General features: G+C 31.5%; 3 protein-coding genes across 3 annotated transcripts; 2 read left to right on the top strand and 1 right to left on the bottom strand.

Moving 5' to 3' along the window:
* The first annotated feature begins 6,840 nt into the window (after positions 1–6,840).
* On the top strand, positions 6,841–8,901 carry LOC124834963 (uncharacterized). The gene is made up of 2 exons (XM_047309801.2): positions 6,841–7,415; positions 7,620–8,901. Exons 1-2 carry the CDS (start codon positions 7,209–7,211, stop codon positions 8,829–8,831), a joined length of 1,419 nt encoding a protein of 472 aa, XP_047165757.1. The 5' UTR covers positions 6,841–7,208; the 3' UTR covers positions 8,832–8,901.
* Positions 8,902–9,423: 522 nt separating this feature from the next.
* LOC124834964 (early nodulin-like protein 6) lies at positions 9,424–10,275 on the top strand. The gene is made up of 2 exons (XM_047309803.2): positions 9,424–9,647; positions 9,850–10,275. Exons 1-2 carry the CDS (start codon positions 9,464–9,466, stop codon positions 10,194–10,196), a joined length of 531 nt encoding a protein of 176 aa, XP_047165759.2. The 5' UTR covers positions 9,424–9,463; the 3' UTR covers positions 10,197–10,275.
* A 1,548-nt stretch (positions 10,276–11,823) lies between these two features.
* On the bottom strand, positions 11,824–17,026 carry LOC124834970 (P-loop containing nucleoside triphosphate hydrolases superfamily protein). The gene is made up of 12 exons (XM_047309810.2): positions 16,579–17,026; positions 16,218–16,403; positions 15,926–16,111; positions 15,247–15,330; positions 14,760–14,801; positions 14,429–14,500; positions 14,043–14,342; positions 13,499–13,537; positions 13,318–13,422; positions 12,954–13,022; positions 12,742–12,867; positions 11,824–12,244 (listed from the first exon to the last, which is right to left on the bottom strand). Exons 1-12 carry the CDS (start codon positions 16,918–16,920, stop codon positions 12,071–12,073), a joined length of 1,725 nt encoding a protein of 574 aa, XP_047165766.2. The 5' UTR covers positions 16,921–17,026; the 3' UTR covers positions 11,824–12,070.
* Positions 17,027–24,215: the final 7,189 nt, after the last annotated feature.

Genomic DNA, 24,215 nt, shown 5'->3' with positions numbered 1-24,215 from the left:
AATTTATGTCTTAATCTTTTTTTATCTTATCATAAAACATATAAATAAAGGAGTAAAAAATAATACAAGAATCACTTGTTCTTATTTGGTTATTACTCTATTTTTCCTTAATAAAATGTTGGATTGGGTATCAAAATAACATAACCATGTTAGAAAGAATAAGTAAATCTACAACCTTTTATATATATATATATAAACCGATTTTAAAATATGTTTAACATATTTTTTTAAATTTTATTTTTTAATTTAAAAATTAATAAATATTTAATTTAATTAAATATTTTAATATAATTTGATATATACTAATATTTTAGTATTGTAAAATATATTTTATTCGACTAAAAGAAGCAAAAGATATTTTTAAAAAGCTAAAACAAAAAATGCAAAAAGAAAATTAAAAAATTAAAAAGATATAAATATATTAACAAATTTTCAAATCCATTTAATATAATTTTTATTTTTTATTTTTTAATTTAAAATTTAATAAATATTTAGTTTCACTTAATATTTCAATATAATTTAATATATTTTAATATTTTTAAGATATTGTATTTGTGACATCCCAATATATAGCAGATATATATGCAAAGACATCACCAATTTATAATATTAGAAAGCAGTTAAGAGATGTACTTAAAGCATTATAGATTACAGTCTTTCAGAATTTACTAAGAAATTAAAACTTCAAGCAATAGAGTATTCCAAAATATGTCCAGAATTTGAAACTTAAAACATAACAAGGTTCTTCAAAATGACATAAGAGAACTAAGAATTCCTAGTGACTCTAAACTGCAGCATCATCTTCATTTCTCTCCAATGTTACCTCCAAAGAAACCTCATCTTTCTCTGCTCACATCCAAGTGGATGATCATTGCAAAAGAAAACACATACAAAAAAGCACACAAACAAGCAAAGGTGAGCTAATTATATAAAAGCATGCATCATATCAAACACATAACATACAAGAGTTAACTTAAATCAAAGTAGTTTAAGGCATACATCCTAGCATGTTATCTTCTAGACTTGACTCGTCCGGACTTTAGAATGATAGTCGAGCTATGGCGGGTCCTGCACTCGTTGTGACTTATGAAACTTGGGTTCCCCATCCTGCCACACTCACGAGGTTATCCTGTTCCGGGCCTTGAGGCATACTGGAAGCCCCCAAGACTAAGACCTCCTGCTACTCCTCACCACATGGATTAATCCCTCTACTTGAGTATGATTAGCCATTGGAGTTTCAGAATGACCCCAATACTGAGCTCCTACTTTCATTCTAAAACACTAAGGATCTCACCAAGAGATCCTACACAGATGGAACTTGATTTACAACTTGGATCATACTTTCATCACTTTATAATCATATACTTTCTGCCACAATCAACATATACACAATCTCAACAATATACATTACTCACCACCCACAAATTATAAAAATAACATCTTCACAATTGAATCTAAGTTAATCAATACCAAGAATCAAACAACTCCAACTAACCCATAACAGCTCATAAAATACATCAATTTATACATACCTACAAGTAATTGTGTTTGTTTGTATCAAGTACAAGCAAATTTCTAACAAAATTAAGAAGAGTAATAAAATACTCTCATGATGGAAGAAGATAAATTTTGCTATAAGGTTCTTTGGACTGAAAAATATTGACGTTATCTATCAATAATTGATTGACAAAGTATTCACTGACTTCATTAGTAGCAGGTATACGTGGATGACATTAGTTTCTTGTCTCGTTTAATCATCCTAAACATTTAAGGACGGTACTCGATAAGGTATGCCTTCACAACATGAGACTTAATCTTGAAAATTGTTTTTTCAGGGTGGGTGGGGACAAATTCTTGAGATTCATGATAATCCATAAAGGAATAGAGGTCAACTTAGACAAGTGTGAGGTCATATTCGACATGAGAAGCCCAAACAATTTGATTGAGGTTCAAAGTTTAAATGAAAAATAGATAACCCTTTTAAGTTTCTTAGTGTGCTTGGTGTATAAGGCAAAACCTCTATTCAAGTTGTTAAAAGGGGCCTATACATGTTGTTGGATTAAGGAATGTGAGAAATTGTTTCAAAAGAAGAAGAAGGAGATAGCCACACTTCGAATTTTGAGTAGTCCACTAGGTACCCCTTTGGCATTATATATGTTAGTATATGGTATAGTCATACACTCGGTCCTCATCATGGAGGAAGGCAAGGCAATACCCTATGTACTTCACAAGTCAAACCTTTTTAACCAAGTGAAGAATGATACCAAACTAGAGTGAAGCTAATTCTAGCTCTCGTCTTCTCAGTTTGGAGATTTCGATATTACTTTCGAAGCTTTAATACATGTGTTTGAATAAACTATCCTATAAAGCAAATTTTGAAAAAATCCAAGCTCGTTGGTCGGATGACAACTTAGTCGGTTGAACTCTTTGAGTTTGGACACACTTATCAAGTTCGTGGACCAATGAAGACACAATTCTTGGCCGAATTTCTAATACAGCTCCCAATAACAGGAGAAAGCCACGATAGGTGGTTGTTAAGTGTAAGTGGCTCATCAAATAAAAAAGTAAGTGAACCTTAAGCGATATTTGTAGAATAATAAATTTTGTTCACTTTTAGTATATGAAATAATCAAGAAGAGTATGAGGCATTTATGGTTGACCTCCATCTTGCCCACAAGCTCAAAATAAAGAAGTTTCAATGTTGAAGTGACTCTTAACTTATCACTAGTCAAATAAAGGGAGAATACCAAGCTAAAGAAACTTTACTATAGAAATACTACTACTTGGCTAAGGAACTCATTGAAAGGTTTAAAGAGTTCTAGATTCACCATGTTCCCCGAGAAGAAAATAATCAAAGCAAAATATTATCCAAATTGGCTAGCATAAAAAGGTTGATAAGGACTCTAATCCAGAAAACGCTTTCAACCTGAAGTTGGAACCAGGAAGAAGTAGTCTGGAACTTGGTTGTCACACCCAATTGGACGACTCCCACCATCAGGTACTTAACATCGGACACGATATCTATAAACCCAACTGAAGCTAAAACCAAAAGAAGGCAAGCATCCTTTTATACTTTCCAATCATCTCCTCAAATGTCTTCACTCATAACAAACACATTATATACTCTTCAAATACCTTGACTCATAACAAGTACATTATATGTTGACAGAAATGCATAAAGGAATCAATGACATGACTCATGAGCCAAGTGCATGACCACCCAAATGCTTAAGGTTGATTACTACTAGCCTACCTTAAATAATTAGTTGTATAATTGTATTTATCGATGTCTTAAACTTAAGATTTGATTATGAACAATATTAAATACTTAAATTTTTTTTATAATAGTTAAATTTAGATAAAACTATCTTAATAAATAATATTTACAATCCATAAAAAATATATGTAAACAAGGAGAAAACCATATTTATTAATTGTTTTCTCTCTATTTTCACTATTGAATCAAATTATTTTGTATTTTATATTTAATATATTTGTGTTATGTGAAATGGGTAAAATAAGTTAAGCATAGAAAAAAAATGTAATATTGAGAAATAATTGAAGAAAATTAGATAATAAAATTATTTTTCATATAACTGTTCAACATTTGTAAGTTTTCTATTTCATTAAATTTTTGTGGTCTATTATGTTCTCAAAATTTAAAACTTTTCGTCTTTAACTTAGATATTTTGTTAATTATGCAATGTGACGTAATATTTTGTACGAGAAACAATGACATGAAATCTCCTAAAAAATTTAGTGTATTTAACTAAAATTGCTTTTAAATTTAATCACAATTACAAAATTATATAATATAAAATAAAATATATATAAAATTATAAATTATAAAATTACAAAAATAAAAAATTAAGAAATTACAATATTATGAAATTAGAAGGTTATAAAATTATGAAATAACAAATTATAAAATAAAAAAATATAAAATTAGATAATTATAAAACTATAAAATTAAAACTATCAAATCATAAATATATAAAATTATAAGTTTGTAAGTTATAAATTTATAAATTAGCTATCACTTTGGTAAAAAGAATATTTAGAAAAAAAAATATACACAAGAAAAATTATAAGGTTAAAATAATAATAAAAATTCCATGAAAAATTCATGACTATTTTTGAAAGTAAAAAGTCTTATTTAAAAGTACAAATAAAAAAATTGTTTATATATGTTTAAAATATTTAAAATTCGACCAAACTTAAATTAAGTTAAGCTAGAATATTATTATTTTAAGTCCGTGTAAAATATTTAAAATTGGACCGAACTTAAATTAAGTTAGAATGTTATTGTTTTAAGTTAGTCCAAACGAGTGTAGTTTAAGTCAAGTCCAAAGTTAGAATGAAACAAGTCTATATTAGGTTAAGTTGAGTTAAATTCATGTCAAATCAAATTTTATTGAATTGGAGTTGAACTTACTCAAGTTAGATCAAGTTGAGTTAGACCTATTTTGAGTAAAATTTGTTTAAACTCATGGTAAACCAAGTTCATATAAGATAAAGGTAGAAAAACAAATTGACCCAACCCATTTTGGCCTCACTGACCATTGGTCTACCAAAAAGTGACCTATCCATCGTAATTAAATGAATTATAATTTGTAATTCGTCTTGCCAAGAACTAATATGTTATTATATATATATATATATATATATATATATATATATATATATATATATATATATATATATAAAGCATATTTAATAATATAAATAATTTATAAGTTTTTAATTGATTAATTAATATTTTTAATTAGATAAATTAACATAGTCATTGTTTACCTGCTAAATTATTCTATTATAATTAGTAATTGAATCTTATTTATAAATTTTAATGATTTAAGTTACAATACTATTACATATTTACATCTTAAAATAATATAATATTGAAAATTTAATATTTTAAATTATTTTTACTTTACATTTTAATTAGAAAGAGAGGTTAGTTTGTATCGTCTCACATTTGGTACGTAAATTTAATAAATATATGAGTCATGTTAAAACGGATTGATGAATTGAAAATTTCATTTTGACATGTTTCGATTTGGACAAACTAGTAAATCAACACACTAGCCATGATATGCTTTATCATTCCTAATATCATAATACATCTCGTTAAGTTAAGACAAAATAATCAAAATCAAATTTAGGTCGAATAATATTGAGTTGGGTTTAACTCAAATTACATTGAATTGAGTGAGTTCAATAAGTTCGTTTGGCCTTAATCTTACATTTAAGTTACAAACAATAAAAACAATTTATAAAGATTAATTTTTAATTTAAAATATTTTAATAACTCGTTTAGTTCTAAAAAGTATTTAAAAATTAATAAATATTTTCTTAAGTTAAAGGCGCTTTAATCTAACCATAATCCATATAACTTTAGCAGTTTAACCTTTTTTTTTTAACTGACTCAATTAGGAGATCAACAAAAGAAACATATTTTAAGAGTGGCATGATGATATACAAGACATAAGTGAAATTGCCATTTAGCATTTGTTTTTTGTTCCCTTAATTCCCAACGACCACACTTTTTCAACAATATAATTTCTCATTAAACCAGGCCCTACCCTTTTGCATGTACTTTCAAAACCAAGCTTCTGAAATGAAAATTGATGTCTGGGTAGAGTAGAGAGACCTTAGTCTTGGATGAAGGAATATTGAAAAGGACTTTGGACGGTGACTGAGCTGGCTATAGCTTACAGCTGCATGCAGTTCTGAGTGAGGTGTAGCCAATTTCTGTTTTAGCCCTGTCCTATGCCCTAGGGTGGTCCAAACTTTTCTTTGCAATTGCAACCTTACTTCCATAATTATTGTTATTTGATAATACCAATGAGTAACCAAAATAGAACTTGCTTAGGTTACTTTTCATTTCCTAGTAAGCAATGACAACTTGTCCCAATTTTATCATTTCTGAACAGGAATGAGTTGCTAGAAAAGGAAAAAGAAAATCTTCACTCAAAAAAGAAAAAAGTCAAATGTGGGGTGATTGTAACACTTACTTTTAACCTTTTGAAACTACCTTACAGAATCAAAACCATTAAACATGCTTCCATGTGAGAAACATAACACAATACTTCATAATAATTACTACTTGATAATAGTAGATTGTTGTAATTTGGTGTAAATAGTGTCCATGTATATTGCATATGTGCATGTGACTGATACTCGTGTTTCAGAAGAAGAGTTAAAAACAAGGTACACAACCCAGTTCAACCTTACCCCACTCTAATATTCTGTTTTCAGACATCTCTAGCACCATCCTTGTACAAATTCTTAGAATATGAGTTTATATTTAAATCTCCAAAACACTTCTTTAAGAATTCAACAATAATATGTATCTAGATATTTGTAGATGGTAACAAAGTTTATTAAATGAGTTTTAATACAAATGTTAAAACTTATGCAGAAAATTTAAATATTGAAGTTCTGATTGAGTCACTTGGGCAATGAATGAGAAGGTACCATTATCAGTCTGGCCGTAGTGAGAGAGAGTTGAAAAACTGATATTGATTGAAGTTTATAAATGAGGTGCTTGGAAGTTTGTCCTTCTTTTCTTTCAACCTTTGATATATAAGAACTCAGTTCCGTAGCAAAAGGAGTAGAAGGAAATTATTATAATGTATGATTAGTTGGCTTTTCATATCAGAAAAGCACATGCATTTTGCACTGTAGGCTGAAGAGTTGAACTTCTTAGCTATGAACCTCTTAATTGCCAACTTGTTTGGTGGACCTTCCTCTAGGAAATTTCATGCCCAGAAGCTAGGTAGTAACTGTAATTGGGTGAAATTACTTTTTCATTAGAACATGTGCTAATAGTTTGGGATAGCTCTTGGTTCAATCACTTTTTCTGCAAAGTAAAAAAACCCCTCTTAATTGCATACACACTTATGCATATATTTTCATTTTATAGTCTCATTTTCAGTCCATTATTGTGATTGCTTTTACTTTCTTTTCTTCCTTGGGAAGTTTTACTAACAAATATATGCTTCGTTTTAGACCCTTCGTTCTCTGTTGCACTGGCACTGAACGTTTTAGTCAGCACTCTGTTGCTGTTTCTGTTTTCTTGCATGTTATTGCTAGTACCATCTTGTGATCCACCCCATATTATACTTAGATTGGCCATGAGTTTTTCCTGTTCCGTTCCTTGAAACTACATATTTTCTTGAGTGGCATTTTCTGCCTTGATACTGAGAATGGCTATGAGATTTTTATCATGGAAGTGCAACTTTGTTCTTTGTTTTCTGTTCATCATTTTGTGTTGTAAGGGCAAAGACTCTTCATTGACAACAATGAAGAAAAAAGAGAAGGAGGTCATATACTCTGTTATTCAACTGTTTGTGGGAAAGTGGTGGAACGGTTCATATCTTTATCCAGATCCTTGTGGATGGACTCCTATACAGGTTTGAAATCTTGAACTTTCAAAGCAAAAAGATCAATTGGATAATGTTTATACCATTGTTTGCTTCCTTTTTCTGTCTGAATCACTTCCAATGTTCAATGGAACAGTACTGTCTTAATTCCAAACTGTTACCACTAAAACAAAGGCTGTGTTTCTATTCAGTGCTCTGACAACTTTAAACTTGAATATTTTGGATTATGTGCAGGGAGTTTCCTGTGAGCAATATGATGATGGCTTCTGGTATGTGACTACTGTAAACTTTGGACCAGTTTTTGACAACTCTCACATGTGCAGCCGTGATGCCAAATTCCCTCAACAACTGTTCAATCTGAAGCACCTAAAAGTCCTCTCTCTGTCAAGTTGCTTCCTTTCCCCTACCAAAAATCCTGTTAAGCTCCCTCTTTCAAACTGGGACAAGTTCTCACACAGTTTGGAATCTTTAACACTTAGATCAAACCCTGGTCTTGTTGGAACCATTCCATCAGCAATTGGCAGCCTCAGGAAGCTTCAATCTTTGGTACTGCTGGAAAATGGACTAATAGGTAAACTACCACCAAGTATTAGTAATTTGGTCAGGTTGAGGCAACTAGTCCTTGCAGGAAACTATTTGGTGGGTGAGGTTCCAGACAACTATGGAGGGCTTTCTGAGCTTTTAATATTTGATGCAAGCAGGAACAATCTATCAGGAGTTTTGCCATCAACACTTGGATCTTTGGATTCACTTCTAAAGCTTGATTTGAGTAACAACATGCTTGAGGGAAAGTTGCCAAAGCAGCTGGGAAGGCTAAAGAATCTTACTTTACTTGATATCAGCCATAACAAACTCAGAGGTGGATTGGCTGAGACTCTCAAAGAACTTGCTTTCATAAAGCATTTAGTTTTGTCCAACAACCCTTTAGGGGGTGATCTCTCAGGAGTCAAGTGGGAAAATTTCCTAAACACAGAAACCTTGGATCTTTCTAACATAGGTTTGGAAGGGAGTGTCCCAGAGTCCATGGAAAAAATGAAAAGGCTTAGATTTCTGGACCTCAGCAACAATAATCTCTCTGGAAATGTTTCAAGAAGTTTGGAAAATCTGACATGTCTTGGAGCTCTTCATGTAAATGGAAACAACTTGACTGGGAGACTTGACTTCTCAGAGAGGTTTTACATGAAAATGGGAATGCGCTTTGCTGCTTGGAATAATGCAAATCTCTGTTACATTGTCAAATCAAAGCACCAAGTGCCTTATGGAGTAAAACCTTGTGTGCAGAACATTACTATATCTGAAGGGTTTTCAACTGTCAAAATAACTGAAGGGAATCACGAAGATTCCTCTGTAGTGGCCTCTTTGGGAGGCTCAGGTTTTTATGGACTTTGGTGGGTTTTCACTGTAAATGGAGTTCTTAATGTTTTCCTGTGGAACATGTTATCTTAGTTCATCAGAGAAAGAAGTAGCTACAATTAACACTGATGTCATCTCTTGCCAAACAAATTTATGACCTCTAATTTCTAATACCTGCATTATGAATTTATGATGGCCCAGAAAATGTACATTCATATTTCCCTAATCAGCATATCTTCACACTCTTAAGTCGAAACTCTCACGCATATTTGATTTAACAACGAACATGCATTCTCCCGAGTTTTTCTTTCTTTTCTGATACGAAAGTAGCTATTTTCATGTTTTGCTGATGTTTTTTTCGTTAACTATATTTTTAATGTTATATAACTTAATTCATAGAGAAAACAAAAAGAAAAAACCTTAATTATAATTTATATCTCTGTATTTAATCAGCTAATTACTCTCAACAACCTTGATCTCCACAAAAAAACAGTTGAGACCAAGTCAAAGAACATTGTTACCCTTTGCTAACAAAGCTCACCCACGACCCCTAGAACGTGCTCCTCAATCCTCTCCCTCTCCCTTGTTAACTGACTTCATTTTTCAACTTTAGGTCTCTTTTTAAGTCCAACGTGACCAACCCTACTATTATAAGAAGAACACTTTCACTCTTTGGCAGCAAGAAAGCACACACTACACTAACGAGAGCATCTTGAAATCCGAATATGGCTGTTCCCTTCAAAGCCTCATACCCACTTTTCCTTTGCTTGATTCTTTTCTGTGGCGTCAATTGCACTGAGTTTGAAGTTGGTGGTCATGGAGGTTGGGTTGTCCCGAAGACAAATGATGATGCTCAAATGTTCAATCAATGGGCATCCCAAAACAGATTCAAGATTGACGACAATCTTCGTAAGTAACACTCCTTAACAACATAAATATGTAACATGCAACAACCATTTAATTTTCTGCATAGTCAGATACATTTCTATGGTTATATTTTGTGTTTAGCAGCAAATGGGTGTGCGTGAATTATTTTCCATTCAAATGTGTTGAAAGAAGCACATGATAACATGGAGTGTTTTTTGTTGTTGAACTTTTGGAATTGTCATAGTTTTCAAGTACGAGAAAGACTCAGTTATGGAGGTGACTGAAGAAGAATATGAAAAATGTCTATCACCTCATCCCCTCTTTTTCTCCAACAATGGTGAGACTGTGTTCAAGTTTGACAGAGCAGGCTTGTTCTACTTCATCAGTGGTGTTCGTGGTCACTGTGACAGAGGGCAGAAGATGATCATCAAGGTCTTGGATATTGAAGCAAGTCCCTCACCCCAATATGCAAATGGCACTGCACCAAAGCCACATTCAAAAAGTGGAGTTGCTGAACTTACTCCCATGAGGATCATGACAGAGTCCACAGTTTTTGTTATGTCAACCTTCTTCCTTCAGCTTTATGTTTGATTCTTATGTGTTATCACAGTCCTAGGTTTATGAGTAGCAGTTTCTTTATTGTTTTCGTCATGTGTTAGTGTTGGAAGGATTGGACTTTGTTATTTGTTAATGTTTGTAAAGGTTATCATGTTTTCCTTTCTCATTTGGTAAAGATTATTCCTATGACTCAACGTGATTGCATTTATCATGAGATCCTTATTTTGGTTTACTTCAGTCGAAAATGATGCTTCTTTCATACTGAATGATGATAACGTGAACTAGTATTGGTTCTCTTTTCAATAAAAGAAAGCAGTATAAGGGCTTTTTTTTACCTGAAGGCCAATAACTTAGATTAAAGTTCCATTTCATGAATAAATAATGTAAAAATAGAGAAAATAGGTTATGCATTTTTACATTGTCATTAATCAGTAATAGTTTTTTACTCGTTAACAGTATAATATAAAAAACATTAGACTCCATCCAAGTGATGAGTTGTTTTGTAAATAAAACTCTCAAAAAACATATTTTAGAAGCGAAGTGATGTTATAGCAATAGTTACATAGAAATAGATGAATATTTGCATCCCTCCGTTTTTGCTGTTTATTTTGTTTACAAATTTTATCGTTGTGGTCATTTGAGTTTTGCTTTCAAAAGGTGATGCAAAGGAAAAAATTAATATGATTGTTAACGTTTAATTATGGTTTGAAAATGTTGATCGGGCATCATCAATGAATCTACCTCTAACTTATAATCATTTTTATTATTTTTAATTTTATAACTTGAATAAAAAATATTCCTTTATACCTTAGCAAATAATATTTTAAAATATTTCATGCTTTCTAATGTACTGTATAGAAGCTATCTTTGAACACAACTTATAAAAAAATGTATTTTAATTTTAATTTTTTATTTAACAAGTTTAAACTGTAATTAATTGTGGCGTAATCAATAGTTTTTTTGCTATATGGCATAATCAATATTTCAAAAAGTAATTATAGATATAATTACTTATTTCAAAAAAAATCATACTTAAGCTTGTATCAAAAAGGGTTTGCAGATGTCTCATATACACAATCTTGGTTAACTTCAACGAATTTGATTCATCGATAATTGTTGCTTTAATTTTATAACTCTTTTGCCAAGAGAGGTGAAAGTTATTACACCATCAGCACTACACGTGTTCAATAATTTAGTAACATAGGCCAAGTGAATTTTGGTCCATTCAATAAAAAAAATCACGTTAAGAATCAAACAAAAACTCAATTGATATTTGAGTATACAAGTTTGGAAATGATACTTCAAATTATCTTTCCTATATTTTCCTCTTGAACTCGATGTTAACTAAAAATAAAAAAGTGAACTGATTCAGATCTTCTGAAGTAGTTCTTCCAATGTCCAATAAAAAAAACTAATTTGTAATAATTAAAAATTACTTAATATAATTTAACTGTCTTGATTTAAAAAGTAAATGAATTTCTTAAACTGTCTTATTTCATTGGAATTTGATGTAAAACATAAGTCATTAGAAGTAAAATTTCAATTAAATAAAATAAAAGCAATTACAACCTGCTTATATTTGAAACAGCATCAAAGAATTTTTTTTTCTTATTTTGAGACTGAAAGAAGTACAGATTACCATAACTAAAATAAACATTGGTTGGACTCTGCTTTTAGCATTATTCCTTACTCTTCAAAATCTAATTGTGATAATTAATGAAAAAAATTTCATGAACATTACAGTTTAAGAATGCCCCTACAAATTTTAAGCTGAATAACTAATGGCTTCAATAATCTAGTAATTTACAACACATTACATCTGTGACAAAATTTCAGGTATATGCAAAAATTGTGGGTGTGGCAAGAAGATGCAAAGAAACCCACAGTATAAAGCAGCATGTCCACTGCTAGTGCCTCACAAACTGCCGCTTGTCATCTGCATTTCTCTTTCCATAAGGATTGTTGTCGCTGAATCCGTGTCTACTTCCATCAACTTTACGCATTTTCTTCCTTTGCTTACTGCTGTTTATGTTCAGTGTAACGTTTGGTGGATTTGAGAAACAAAACGAAGTTGCAACGGCCTGCTCAAGTACCAAAATTGGTGATTATCATAATGTATGATTCATGCTATACTATTCAATTAATATGAATTATAAGTAATAACTCTTTCTTTTCCCATTTAATCTGCACCTCATTATCAAGAAAAGGTTATCAAAACCATTAAGTTTCTCAGTTTAGAGTATGTCTAACATGATATGATATGTCCTTTAACCTTTCAAGCTTCCTGTGGATCTATATGCTCCTTCCTTAACTATTAATGTTTCAGTAATTTATTACCAGCCATCTATTTCAATATGCCCATTTTCCCCCCTATCCTCAAAATGAAAGGAAAAGATAAGAATAGTAACATGATTTAAAATGCAGGTGCAATAGCAGTGCACGATTTGCATATAAATAAAGGGTGTTACCTAGATCAACTTAAGATAATGCATCCCGTACAAGTTCATATTCATGTAGTTCTAAATAACATGAAAGATAGTACGAAAATACAAAAGGTAACATAAAGTGACAGCTGTACCTGAAAATCAAGACGGTGAACATTGAATATATCCTTCATGGAATGTGAATTATAAGCTAATATGTATGATCTATAGGCCTCTTTCGCCATCTTGTTCAAATAAAAATTGTTGACAACCAAATTCTCCTGTGTTATCAGGACAATCCTTGGTAAGATTGCAGTTGATTAACGTATAAAACACATTTTAAATAAGTATAAGGAAAGATACGTACCAGGTGAGATTGTACGTTTGCAACTTTCTTTTCATCATATGCATACTCTTTAACAGGGACCTTAGCTGCCTGAAATTGGGCATAAATATAAAATTATTATTATTATTAGGGAAAACTGGGTATAATTATTTAATTATTTACCAAAATGGGCTTAGAGTCTTGGGGCCTGGCCAGGGAGACTAGCAACCACTGTTTCCCACTTACATTATATTCTAGGCATGAAAGTCAGAGGGTTTCCTGGAGGAATATATTTTGAAATCCTACTTTTTTGGATAAGTACATGCATAAACTAGAATCCTCAACTAAATTATAATTCAGCATCAGCCCGCTTACCAATCCATACTGTTAAATGAGAAAAACTAACCTTCAGGTAGCGGAGAAATTGCAATTCTTCAGGAATTAGGAAAAGCAAAGCATTTCCTTTTCCACCTTCACCGCGAGCTGTTCTACCGACCCTGTGGATATATTCCTGGTAGCATTACAAATAAACAATGTCATGCTGTACACCAAACATATGAAATTGCTATGACTCAAATGAAAGCTACCTTAGGTTCATCAGGTGGATCATACTGCACAATCCAGTCCTACAACACAAATAAGGAGAAAAACAAACACAAATTTTATATATTTAATGGTTTTCAATTAACAGAACAGAATGCTGCATAAATAAGCACAGAAAGCATATCAAAGATATTAATTTACAAAGACAATCTAACTGGACAGAATTTTCACCGATAGCATTGTCATTGCTTCCGTTAGTGAGATAAAATTATTTCTCGTACCTAGTTATTATACTAAGTCAATGGTTTAGAGGATTGTCATTGGACATGCAGGTATATCATGGGCATTGATGGCTTGACATGATTTACACATTGACTCTGATTTTATACTGTTTTATGAAGAAAATTTGTCTATCTTTGTGTACTTTTCTATTTATTTCTTGAAGGTGTATTATGTTGCCTCAATTTATTTTAGCTCGTCATTGGATTGACGCTGATTGATTGCACGTCGCTGGGGAGGGTTTGGGGTGAGGGGAACATTTTTCAATCAAGAAATACTCATGCAAGTTAATAAGGAAAATGAATATACCACAGCAGGTATGTCAAGTCCACGAGCAGCAACATCAGTACATAGTAAGATTCCCTTTTCTGCTTTGCAAAAATCAAAAAAGGTAGTTGTCCGGGTCTGCTGCTTTTGCTTTCCATGAATACTTGAGCAATTCAATTGAATGAGATTAAGAATGTCTGTGTGGAATTTGACAGAGTTGCATGAAGAGAAAAAGACCATCACTTTTTTTGACTGGTGTCTCTTCAAAAAGGAATAGAGAACAATAAAGCGCTTGGCACAAGGTACAACAACATAACCCTGAAGCAACCCTTCGTTGGTGACCTGCACTTGCAAAGGGGTAATGATGATTATAATAATAACTACTATAAACAGAATTCAGTTATTAAGAAAAGGTTGAGACACGTTACCTTGTTTCTCCCGTCATCCACATCAATATAGACCGGAGTAGTCTGAAATGACAAACGGGCAAGATCCTCGACCTGTATTTTAAGGGGGACACACATTTCCTTATTTTACTTTGAAGTAAACCATATATTATTGAGCATCGGAATTCTAGTATATCAAATAAATAGGAAAAAGAAATAGGGAGAACTACACATCCATTATCAAGTAATGTACCGAATATCAAATCCTAGTGTATCCAAGTATATGTATGTAAAAAACATTAAATATTGAAAACAATTAAATTAGGATATTATCTCAAAGAAATAGATGAAGGATGGAAAATGAAGAACAAACCTTCTTTGTTTGTGTAGCGGAAAATAAAGCTGTTTGCCTACTCTGTTGAAAGAGAAACAGATTAATTGGTCAAACTTTCGGATATTAGCTAAAAGACATACAAAATATAAACTTATAGATGCCCTGCATAAAAATGAGCAAGATGATAAGACGTACTTAGAACTATCAGAAAATAAAATTTATAAGTTGAGGCAAAAACACCAGTAGTTGTTGGCGGCGTATCCAGTTAAGTGCAAGCGTCTTCTTACATTCAAAGTTAATAGATTCCTAGGCAGAATGCATAATTTTACTTTTCCTCTATGATACGAGAAAGAAGGTATTTGCAAACTTATAATTGTCTATGTCCTTTTTTATAGGTGTTTCTCCAGCTAAACAATCCAATACAAATGGAAAATGAGAGAGGAATAGTAGCAATTTCAGGACACCATATATTCATAGGTTCATGCATATGGAAGGGAGAGGAAAAGGGGAAATAAGTTCTGTATACCTTTGGAAGGATCTTAATAATCTGTTTCATTTCCTCCTCAAAGTTTGCTTCTAAGATTCTGTCAGCTTCATCAATCATGAGGCACTGCCGAGTCATTCAGAAATATAGAGTAAGTGAACAGCCTGAGTGTAAGCTTACACGTGCACGTAACATCTACTAGAACTCCAAATATTTGAAAAGTTCAAGAACATTCAATCCATAATGGAAAACAGAAAAGCTCCTAACATCAAAATTTGTTTATAATATTTATCACTGAATAGAGAGGGATTCATGAACTGAAGGTGACTTTATTTTCTTCCTGTTTTCTCCCACAAAAGAACACATTAACTGAACACGTGACAACAGCAATCGTAAAGACATATAAATAATGTTAGAAAGTTACACAAACATAGAATATCAACCAAAATGCAAGTTGAATAGAGTCTCAAATGAAATAATATTGATATTCTGTAACCAAACAGACGGTGAGAAAGGACCCTAACGAGGGTCCTTTAAACACTAAAATGGATATTATACTAGAAATTATATGATTAATGATGACCATTGAACACTGAGAAACATTTTGAATAACAATCCCCCATAGGCATGATTAATCAATACGATTTAAGTATTTACAATCAAACATGAACATTTCTGGTACTAAAAGGCACAAGCAATTGCATGAAAATCCACAACTTACCTTCAAGTTTTTGTATATGAATCCTTTTGTGTTTTGAAGATGATCTAGAAGACGACCAGGAGTTCCTACCAATAGATTAATCCCTTTGGCTAGGCGTTCAGCTTCAAGTTTTCTAGTTGAACCTCCAATAACCAACCCAAGAGTTTGTGAATGATACTTGAGAAGCTCCTTGGCCACAGCATGTGTCTAATTGAAACCGTGAATCAAGAAATAAGGAAAACTATTCAATCAAACTGCAAACTAAAACAGCAAAGAAGCACCTATAATGAGCAAATAAGCAGGAATTCAATACCTGTATTGCAAGCTCTCTTGTTGGGCATATAACAACAACACCAGCTCCGTTACGAGGTGTAAACTTAACATTGTACAACAGCTCCACAGCAGGAATTAAGAAGGCCAGAGTTTTTCCAGAACCAGTCCTTGCAGCACCAAGCACGTCTTTTCCAATCAAGAGAGGTGGAATCGCTCTCGCTTGAATCTGCATTCATTATTTATAATCAACTCTACTGTTTTACACATAAATGAAAAAAAAAAACATAAAAAGGTCGTATGCAGAATATAACCCAAAACAAAGCTTTGTCTAATAATTTCTAGGATTATGGAAGATGATAAATTAAGAACCATTCAAAATTCAGCACAAACCATAGCATTACCTGAGTCATGTGCTGGAATCCCATATCCATGATGGCCTTATAGGTAGGTTCAGACAATCCCAGAGTTTCAAATGACTCGGAGCTCATAATACCAGACCCACCATTGTTCTTCACCTTTCTCTCTTCCACTTCACTTTCCCCTTCCACTTTCTTCTTCTTATTCTTCTTCCTCGAGGATTCTCCGTCGCTATCTGCGTCATTCACATTCTCCACTTCTTCTAGACGCTCCTCGATAGCAATATCTCGAGGTCGTTTTTTCTCGCGCTTCTTCTTATTCTTCTTATGATTGTTCTTTGTTTCGTCCATAGGCGAGGCTTGAAGGTTGTCTTCCGCTTCCGCCATTATCAAATTTGGCACACCTCAACCCTAATCGCTAGTTGAATATCTTCTTCCTCCTTCTTCTCCCCCTTGTTAAACCCTACGCTCGCACGCTTCATGTGCACGTGAGCGATGGGGTAGAGGGTCAATAGCTGGATGAATTGGGCTATATGGGTTTCAATTAGGCCCAAATGTTAAACTTTTTCTTTCTAGATTCCCATTAGGGCTAGATGCACTAATACAAACTCAAAAAGACTAAAATACCCTTTTTCGTGAATTCCGGCATTCTCGTTCTGAAAAATTTGTTGAAAAGATATTAAATGTTTTAAAAAAACTTGTTATGTAATGTATTTCATGTGTTATAGAAAGCTTGTTTTAAATAGGTTTAATCATTTAGAACATTCTTATTTATGTAGGGTTTTTTCAATTAGGTCCTCGTATTGTAAAATCTCTTAATTAAGTCCCTCAATGTGAAAAATTGGATCAATTTAGGGCTTGCTGTTAATTTGAGTGGACTGTGTTAAAAAATGTTATGCGTGGCAAAGTGACATTACCAAGTTTTATTGACGTGGCACACATTGATCGCTGAGCTGGCTTTCTTTTATTTACATATTTAAAAAATTTCAATGAAAATCAAAACGCAACGTTTTTATTTCATTGCATTATATTCGTCTTACCGACAATGTTTTCCTTTCTCTCCTCTACTCCAATTCGTCCTGCAAGGAGAAGAGGGCTTCTGCGTTTCGTGCGGGGACAAATGGCAGTGACGATGACAGCGTGGAGAGAGTGCGACCCGACAGCGTCTTCGTATTCTCCGGGTAGATCATGATGATGCGTTGTTCGTTCCTTTCTTTCTCATTTCCCCGTCCTGGGTTCTGTTTGGGGTTTTCTCACAGGGAAGGAGAGACGAGTTTTAAGGGGCTCAAGCACGACGTTTCGCAACGCGAGGATCTCACCCTTCAGCGTCTTCGCGGCGAAGGGAGAACGTGTTTAGGCTCGCGATCTGGGGGTTGCTTTTGTTTTCTTTTCTGTAGATTGGAACGCAAATTGGAGTTCTTCTTTTGCAACATTGGGGTTAGGGTTTCTAAAATTGTGAATTTGGGGTTTTGGATCCCGCGATTTAGGGTTTTGTCTGTTCTATGATTTCGGGGGTTTCAAATTGGAATCTGAGTTTGATTTATGGGAATTTCTTGTGTTCTTGATGTTTCGTTTTGGGTTCTTCCTTTCTGCATTGTTTTTTTTTCGCATTGTTGTTCTGGGTTCCCGTGGTGGTTGAGGATGGTTGTTCTGGGTTCTTGCGGTGGTTGATGATGGTTGTGCGAGTGGCGCTGATGGGTGCGGCCATGCCACGGGTGTTGTGTTTTTTTTGCAACGTTGCGTTTTGATTTCATTCAAGTTTTTTAAATATGTAAATAAAAGAAAGCCAACTCACATACCAATGTGTGCCACGTCAGTAAAACTTAGTAATATCACCCTGCCACGCACAACATTTTTTAACGCGGTCCACCCAAACTAACGGCAAGCCCTAAATTGATCCAATTTTTCACATTCAGGGACCTAATTGAGATATTTTACAATACAAGGACCTAATTGAGAAAACCCTACAGAAATAGGGATGTTCTAAATGATTAAACCTTTTAAATATTATGTTTTGAAAATACTATTCTGAAAATCATGTTCCAAAATTTTTGAAAAGCTTGTTATGGAAATTTTTTAAAACATAATTTAGAAGATACTCTTATAAAACGTAAAATATCCAAATAAAATTTATTGACATGTGGAAAGAAATGCCTACTCTTGCTAATATTGGATCAACTGTGATCTTTAATTTAAATCGTATTTAATTTCACAAGATTTAAAATTTATCTCAAACTTACAAAAGTAATTCATCAAAATAAAATTTGCATTTACTTATTATATATAGGTTTAAACCCTCGGATTATCCTCATATTTGTTGGGAAATCTCAAGTGGGTTATCGCTTTTTAAACTATCAAAATTTGGTCAATATATTTGTAAAATTGAGCTAATTTTGTCATCTCCGTTAAGTTTTGATAGACAGTGTTAAATTGTGATGACGTGGTGCACACTTATTTGCTGATGTAGCAGTGTTATATTACGTGAAATTTTTTTAGGTGAACAGTTTATGTGATGACACAAAATTCTCCTTACTTTTCTTCTTCTGCTCCTTCTTGGGAGACCACCACAAACAACTCCTCCTCCGAGGATGCGAAGGATAAAGGGAGCCGAAAAGACCGCAAATGAGAGTGCTTTTTGGTTCTGAGGTTTTCTTCTTATAAACTTCCAATGTGTTTTTCTCTTTCTTTCTCCATAGTTTTTTTTTTCTTTATAAACTTTTGCAATTGGTTTGGCAACTGAATTTTCATTTGTTAATCAAATTATTAATAAATGAAAAAAAAGAAGAAAAAAAAAAGGGTGGGAAGGCATAACTAGATAACGAACATGCCCTCTATTCTTATTCTCAGTGTGCCTCCCCTTAAATCTTAAGATTTGCCAGCTGGGTCGTCTTCAATCAGTGGGTTTCGAGGGAATCTCGATTGAAGTTTTGATCTTTCTTCAATTGGGTCTGCCTTTGGATCTTTGATCATCTAAATTTTTTGTGGGTTTTTTTTTTCAGGATATTCTTAGCCTTTGATTCACTACTTGATGATTGTTGATGAAGGATCCGACAACAGGTAGAGCCAGAGGATTTGGTTTTGTTGTTTTTTTCGATCCTACTATCGCTGAAATAGTCATAAAAGAGAAGCACAACATTGACGGAAGGATGGTAATTCTTGTTATTTCCCCTCTCTTAAGTCTAAAACTTGCATTTTGAGATGGTTTACTTTTTGAATTATGAAACATCGGAAAGTAGCATTTTTTTTCCTATCGAAATGTACCCTGATTAGCTAAATTTGGTTGGTGGGAAGGATTTGAGGTTGCGGAAACGAGTTTCGAGGTGGGAAGGGAGGACGAAGTTGGTGATTCCGGCGCAGTTGATGGCAGAGAGTTGGTCCATGCATCCTGGGCAGTGAAATAATTTATTCTATGGCAGACGTCGGAGATGCAGCGGAAGCCGTTTCCCAACAATGCCGGATCAGCGCCGGATTGTCCTCCGAGAGCCGCCATAGATGCTGCTGAAGGTAGTTGTGCCGAGAAGCCTCTCCCCGTCATGTGTTGATGACGTCGAAATCCACTATCGGCGACCTCATAAAGACGGTGCTACAACAATACATACGTGAAGGAAAGATGAAGACGATGAAGGATGATGAAGACTTTGAATCCCTAACATTTCCATTTAAATTTTGTGTCATCTCATAAATTGTTAAAAAAAAATAAAAAAATCACGTAATATAACACTGCTACATCAATAAATAAGTGTACACCATGTCGTCACAATTTAACACGGTCTATCAAAACTTAAGGGAAAAAAATTGATAATCCACTTAAAATTTCTTAATAAATAAGAGGATGATTCGAGAGTTTAAACGTTATATCTTATATTTAATGTAACTTTGTTTCTAGTTTATCAATGAATTATTGTTTTCTATTTAACTCGCGTCTTGCAGATGAAATAAAACACATATCTAAAATGAACAGTAGTGTGTTACAGATAGATCTTTAATGATTGACATTGAAAAGAATAAGGAGACATGATTGAGCAGAACACTAGAGCAACCTTGGAAGAAAACACTAAAATGGAAACATCATGATGAAGAAATACTGTTACAAGCACACACACAAACTATCACAATCCAATTTCCATAGTTAATGTCATTGCATGAAGACAATAAGCTGAATTTGGTCACTGCTGCACTCCATTAACGCCGGAAGCCGCCGGAAGGAAAAACAAAAAAGGAAAAAAGATTCAAAATAGTGTTGTGCAATGAATGCTCCCAGAAATTTAAATTGATGGATGTTCAAATAATTCTTTAGTAAAAATAATTCTGTTTCTACTACAATAAATAATTTTATATAGTTTACGTTTCTACTATATTCAATAGTTATATATAAAGATGAAACTTTTTCAATAAATCAAATATCTCACTCATTCATCGATTAAAAAGGAAGAATTTATCAGTAAAGTAGTTTAAAATCAATAATTGTGTATGGTCTGCATTATTATTAGCATTCTTAACATGCATTGAAGTGTTTATTTATTAACTAGTAAGAAACTTTGTACTGGTTTAAGTTTGGTTCTCTTACTGTAAAAGAACCTGGAGTAAGAAAAAAATATTTTTTTAGACTAAATTATCTTTTATTTTTTAGAAGATTAACTTAATTTGTCGTGTTTTTAAAAGAAGTTAAAATTTTCATTTTATTAGTTTGGAATTAATTTTATGGATAAATTAAATGTTAATAGCTGAAAACTGTTATAAAATAATTTTTTAAAATCTTTGGTAGGACTTACCATTGGATTTTTACAATTAAAAAAAATTAAAAAAATTATAACTGTTTACATAATTAAATCCTTATTTTTGTTAATAGATGACGAGTTATCATATTTATATGAGACTAATAACTTGATGTACATTGAGTTCATTTTCTTTATGAATTACTTTGAAAGTGTAAAGAATATGTTAAGATATGAATACTTAGACAATATAAAATTAAAAAGTCTTTTTTAATACTTAAGTTTTTACAATAATTTTTAATGAGTAGTGACTGGGATATAAACAATACTTATCAAGAATATTGCAAAGATAATTTATCAAAGCAATTAAAATTTATTTTTGTTGACTGTACTTAAAATTATAACTTGACAATAATAATAATTGACACAGTTGAATTTAATAATCTTAATTGTATTTAATGAATAATTTTATTGTTTAAATTAATGTTTTATAATTGATATTAATACTGATTTTAGAATTAAGAAATAGTATTTTATTTATTATATAATAATTTTTATGATCATCGTTTATTTATATACGTTCGGCTAAATTGTATTGACATTATAATAATTTTCAACCAGTGTCAAACCTGTTAAAACTAAAACCCACAAAATAATTTTAAATAATTTTAAATTTTTATAAATATATATCTAAAAATTACGAGTTATAAAGAGACAAGAGTCAAGTGTGTATAAAACTAGTACTAACAATAAATAAATAAAAAGTGAATATAATTTAAATATACAAAATTTTAAGTAAATTCCTAATCGGTTTGTTTAAAGACAAACAAAACTTCATTTATACTGCAGAATCAAATTGTATAAGAAGAAGCAAGATGCCAATTTTTTATTTTTTGTTTTTTTCTTTAACATTCTTATTTTTTGTTTTTTATTTTATTTGTCCACGAATTTTTTTTGAACTTATTATTAATATAAAGCAATGAATATTATGCATATATTTTAGATAACTTTTAACGATATAGAAAATAGCATGATCAATAGAAAATATTCTTAAGTATATCTTATAAAAGTATTTTCTAAGTTTTCACCCATATTCTTTCAAATTGAGAAGTTTCTAATACTCATCTTTTTTAAGTTGAATAAATAAGTGTGCTTGCAAAAAGATACACAGTCAAATTAATATATATATATATATATATATATATATATATATATATATATATATATATATATATATAATTCATACATTATATAGGAATCTAATTATTTTAAAAAATTATTTAATAAATTATAACTTTTTTTTGTTTTTCACATTTTTCATTACTGTAAATATATATATAATATAATTAAATTCAGTAAATATATAATATAATGTAATTAAATTAAAAAAGAAGCAATCACGAATAATGTAAATTAAATTTTCTATTTTAAAATATTCAATAAAAAAAATATTAAATAATTGAAAAATATTAATATTTTTTGTAATTAATTTTTATGTATTAATAATGCTCTACTCCTTTTAGAATTCGTTTACTTTAGAGTTCTGAAAATGTCAAAAACAATTTTAATTAATTTCTAAATTGTTATAATTATATAATAAAATTATATTAAATTATATACAATTAAAAAAATAAAGTACAGTGAAATATAAAAAATAGAAATAATTTTTTTATTTTTATTTAAAATATTGCAATTATAATTAGACAGAAAAAATGCTTTTAATTTTTATGAGTTGTTAGAAAATGCAAACTAAAAAGTTATAAAAGTAAAAACAAGTTTGAAAAAGGGTGTATAGAATACATTGAATTGAAAAAAATGTAATAATTAGATCAAATTAAACAAGTATAATCTTTAATTTTAATATATATATATATATATATATATATATATATATATCAATTAACAATTTAAATATTTATTATGTTTGTGCAATTAAATTTAGTTATTCTTTAACAGTGCCAAATTTATTTAAATATAAAATAAAATAGATAAATTTGAATGATTGAATATATGTATGTAAGCATTTAATAAGTAGAATTTGTCAATAATTCTTCATACCAGACAGACTTTTAAGAATCTAATTTCATGAATTTTTGATTTTTTGAATTGGTAACTGTGAAAACTTAACAAAACTATATCTAGTACCTGCTTACAAAATTATATTTGAATAAAAATAGTTTACTAACCTTTTTAACATATCTTCATTAACTAGACCATTTTCATACATTTATATAATAAAAATGGTCTCATATAGTAAATTTCATTCAATAACAAAATATGTTAAAAAAATGTAAGGACAAGGTTTCATCTAAAGCATGCAGAGGACATTATTTATTTATTTTAAATCAGTTTAAGTAATGATATTACCAAAAGGATACATGTATACATATTTTAAAATTTAATCACATATTTTGCTTGCCTTTGAAGTTCATACATTATGATTTTATGTGGCCAAAAGACACTGCAAAAGAGATTGAAAGTGAGTAAAGAACAATACTATAATGAACTTCTTTATTTATAGGTTTAAACCCTCCCTTGGTCCTCAAGTTTGTATGAAAATCTCAGTTGGGTCCTCAAGTTTTTTCCTGTCTCAATTGGGTCATATTTTTTGTAAAAGTGAGCACATTTTGCCATAACCGTTAAGTGGTGTGAGACGACGTTAAATTTTTGTGAGCTGGATTTTTTCATTTACTGACGTGGCATTGTGCATTAAAATTGAAAGGCCACGTGGTGATGTTTTGACTAGAACCAGATCTTCTCCTCCCTCCCCTCTGCTTCCTTCCATCGGCGCCACCCAGCTGCAACCTGTTCACCTTCCATGGCTTTGGGAACACTACCAATCCCCGGATTAGAAGGAGCGAGAGAGTTCATTTCTGAGTCAGATGGACAAAATGCCAACAAAGGCAAATCAGTTGTAGTAGGTGCCGTCCCTAATAAAGTAGAAATTACTGAAAGCATTGATTCAGA

Source organism: Vigna umbellata, chromosome 1 (genome assembly GCF_029865625.1).
Source record: "Vigna umbellata cultivar VRB3 chromosome 1, Vumbellata_1.0, whole genome shotgun sequence".
Lineage (NCBI taxonomy): Eukaryota > Viridiplantae > Streptophyta > Magnoliopsida > Fabales > Fabaceae > Vigna > Vigna umbellata.
This window is presented reverse-complemented; position numbering and strand designations above follow the sequence as displayed.

Coding starts and splice junctions, on each gene's coding strand:
- LOC124834963 (XM_047309801.2), top strand. CDS start 7,209: ATGGCTATGAGATTTTTATCATGGAAGTGCAACTTTGTTCTTTGTTTT. Junction 7,416..7,619: donor GTGGATGGACTCCTATACAG/GTTTGAAATCTT, acceptor GATTATGTGCAG/GGAGTTTCCTGTGAGCAATA.
- LOC124834964 (XM_047309803.2), top strand. CDS start 9,464: ATGGCTGTTCCCTTCAAAGCCTCATACCCACTTTTCCTTTGCTTGATT. Junction 9,648..9,849: donor CAAGATTGACGACAATCTTC/GTAAGTAACACT, acceptor GAATTGTCATAG/TTTTCAAGTACGAGAAAGAC.
- LOC124834970 (XM_047309810.2), bottom strand. CDS start 16,920: ATGGCGGAAGCGGAAGACAACCTTCAAGCCTCGCCTATGGACGAAACA. Junction 12,868..12,953: donor CAAACGTACAATCTCACCTG/GTACGTATCTTT, acceptor CTGATAACACAG/GAGAATTTGGTTGTCAACAA. Junction 12,245..12,741: donor TTCACCGTCTTGATTTTCAG/GTACAGCTGTCA, acceptor GTACTTGAGCAG/GCCGTTGCAACTTCGTTTTG.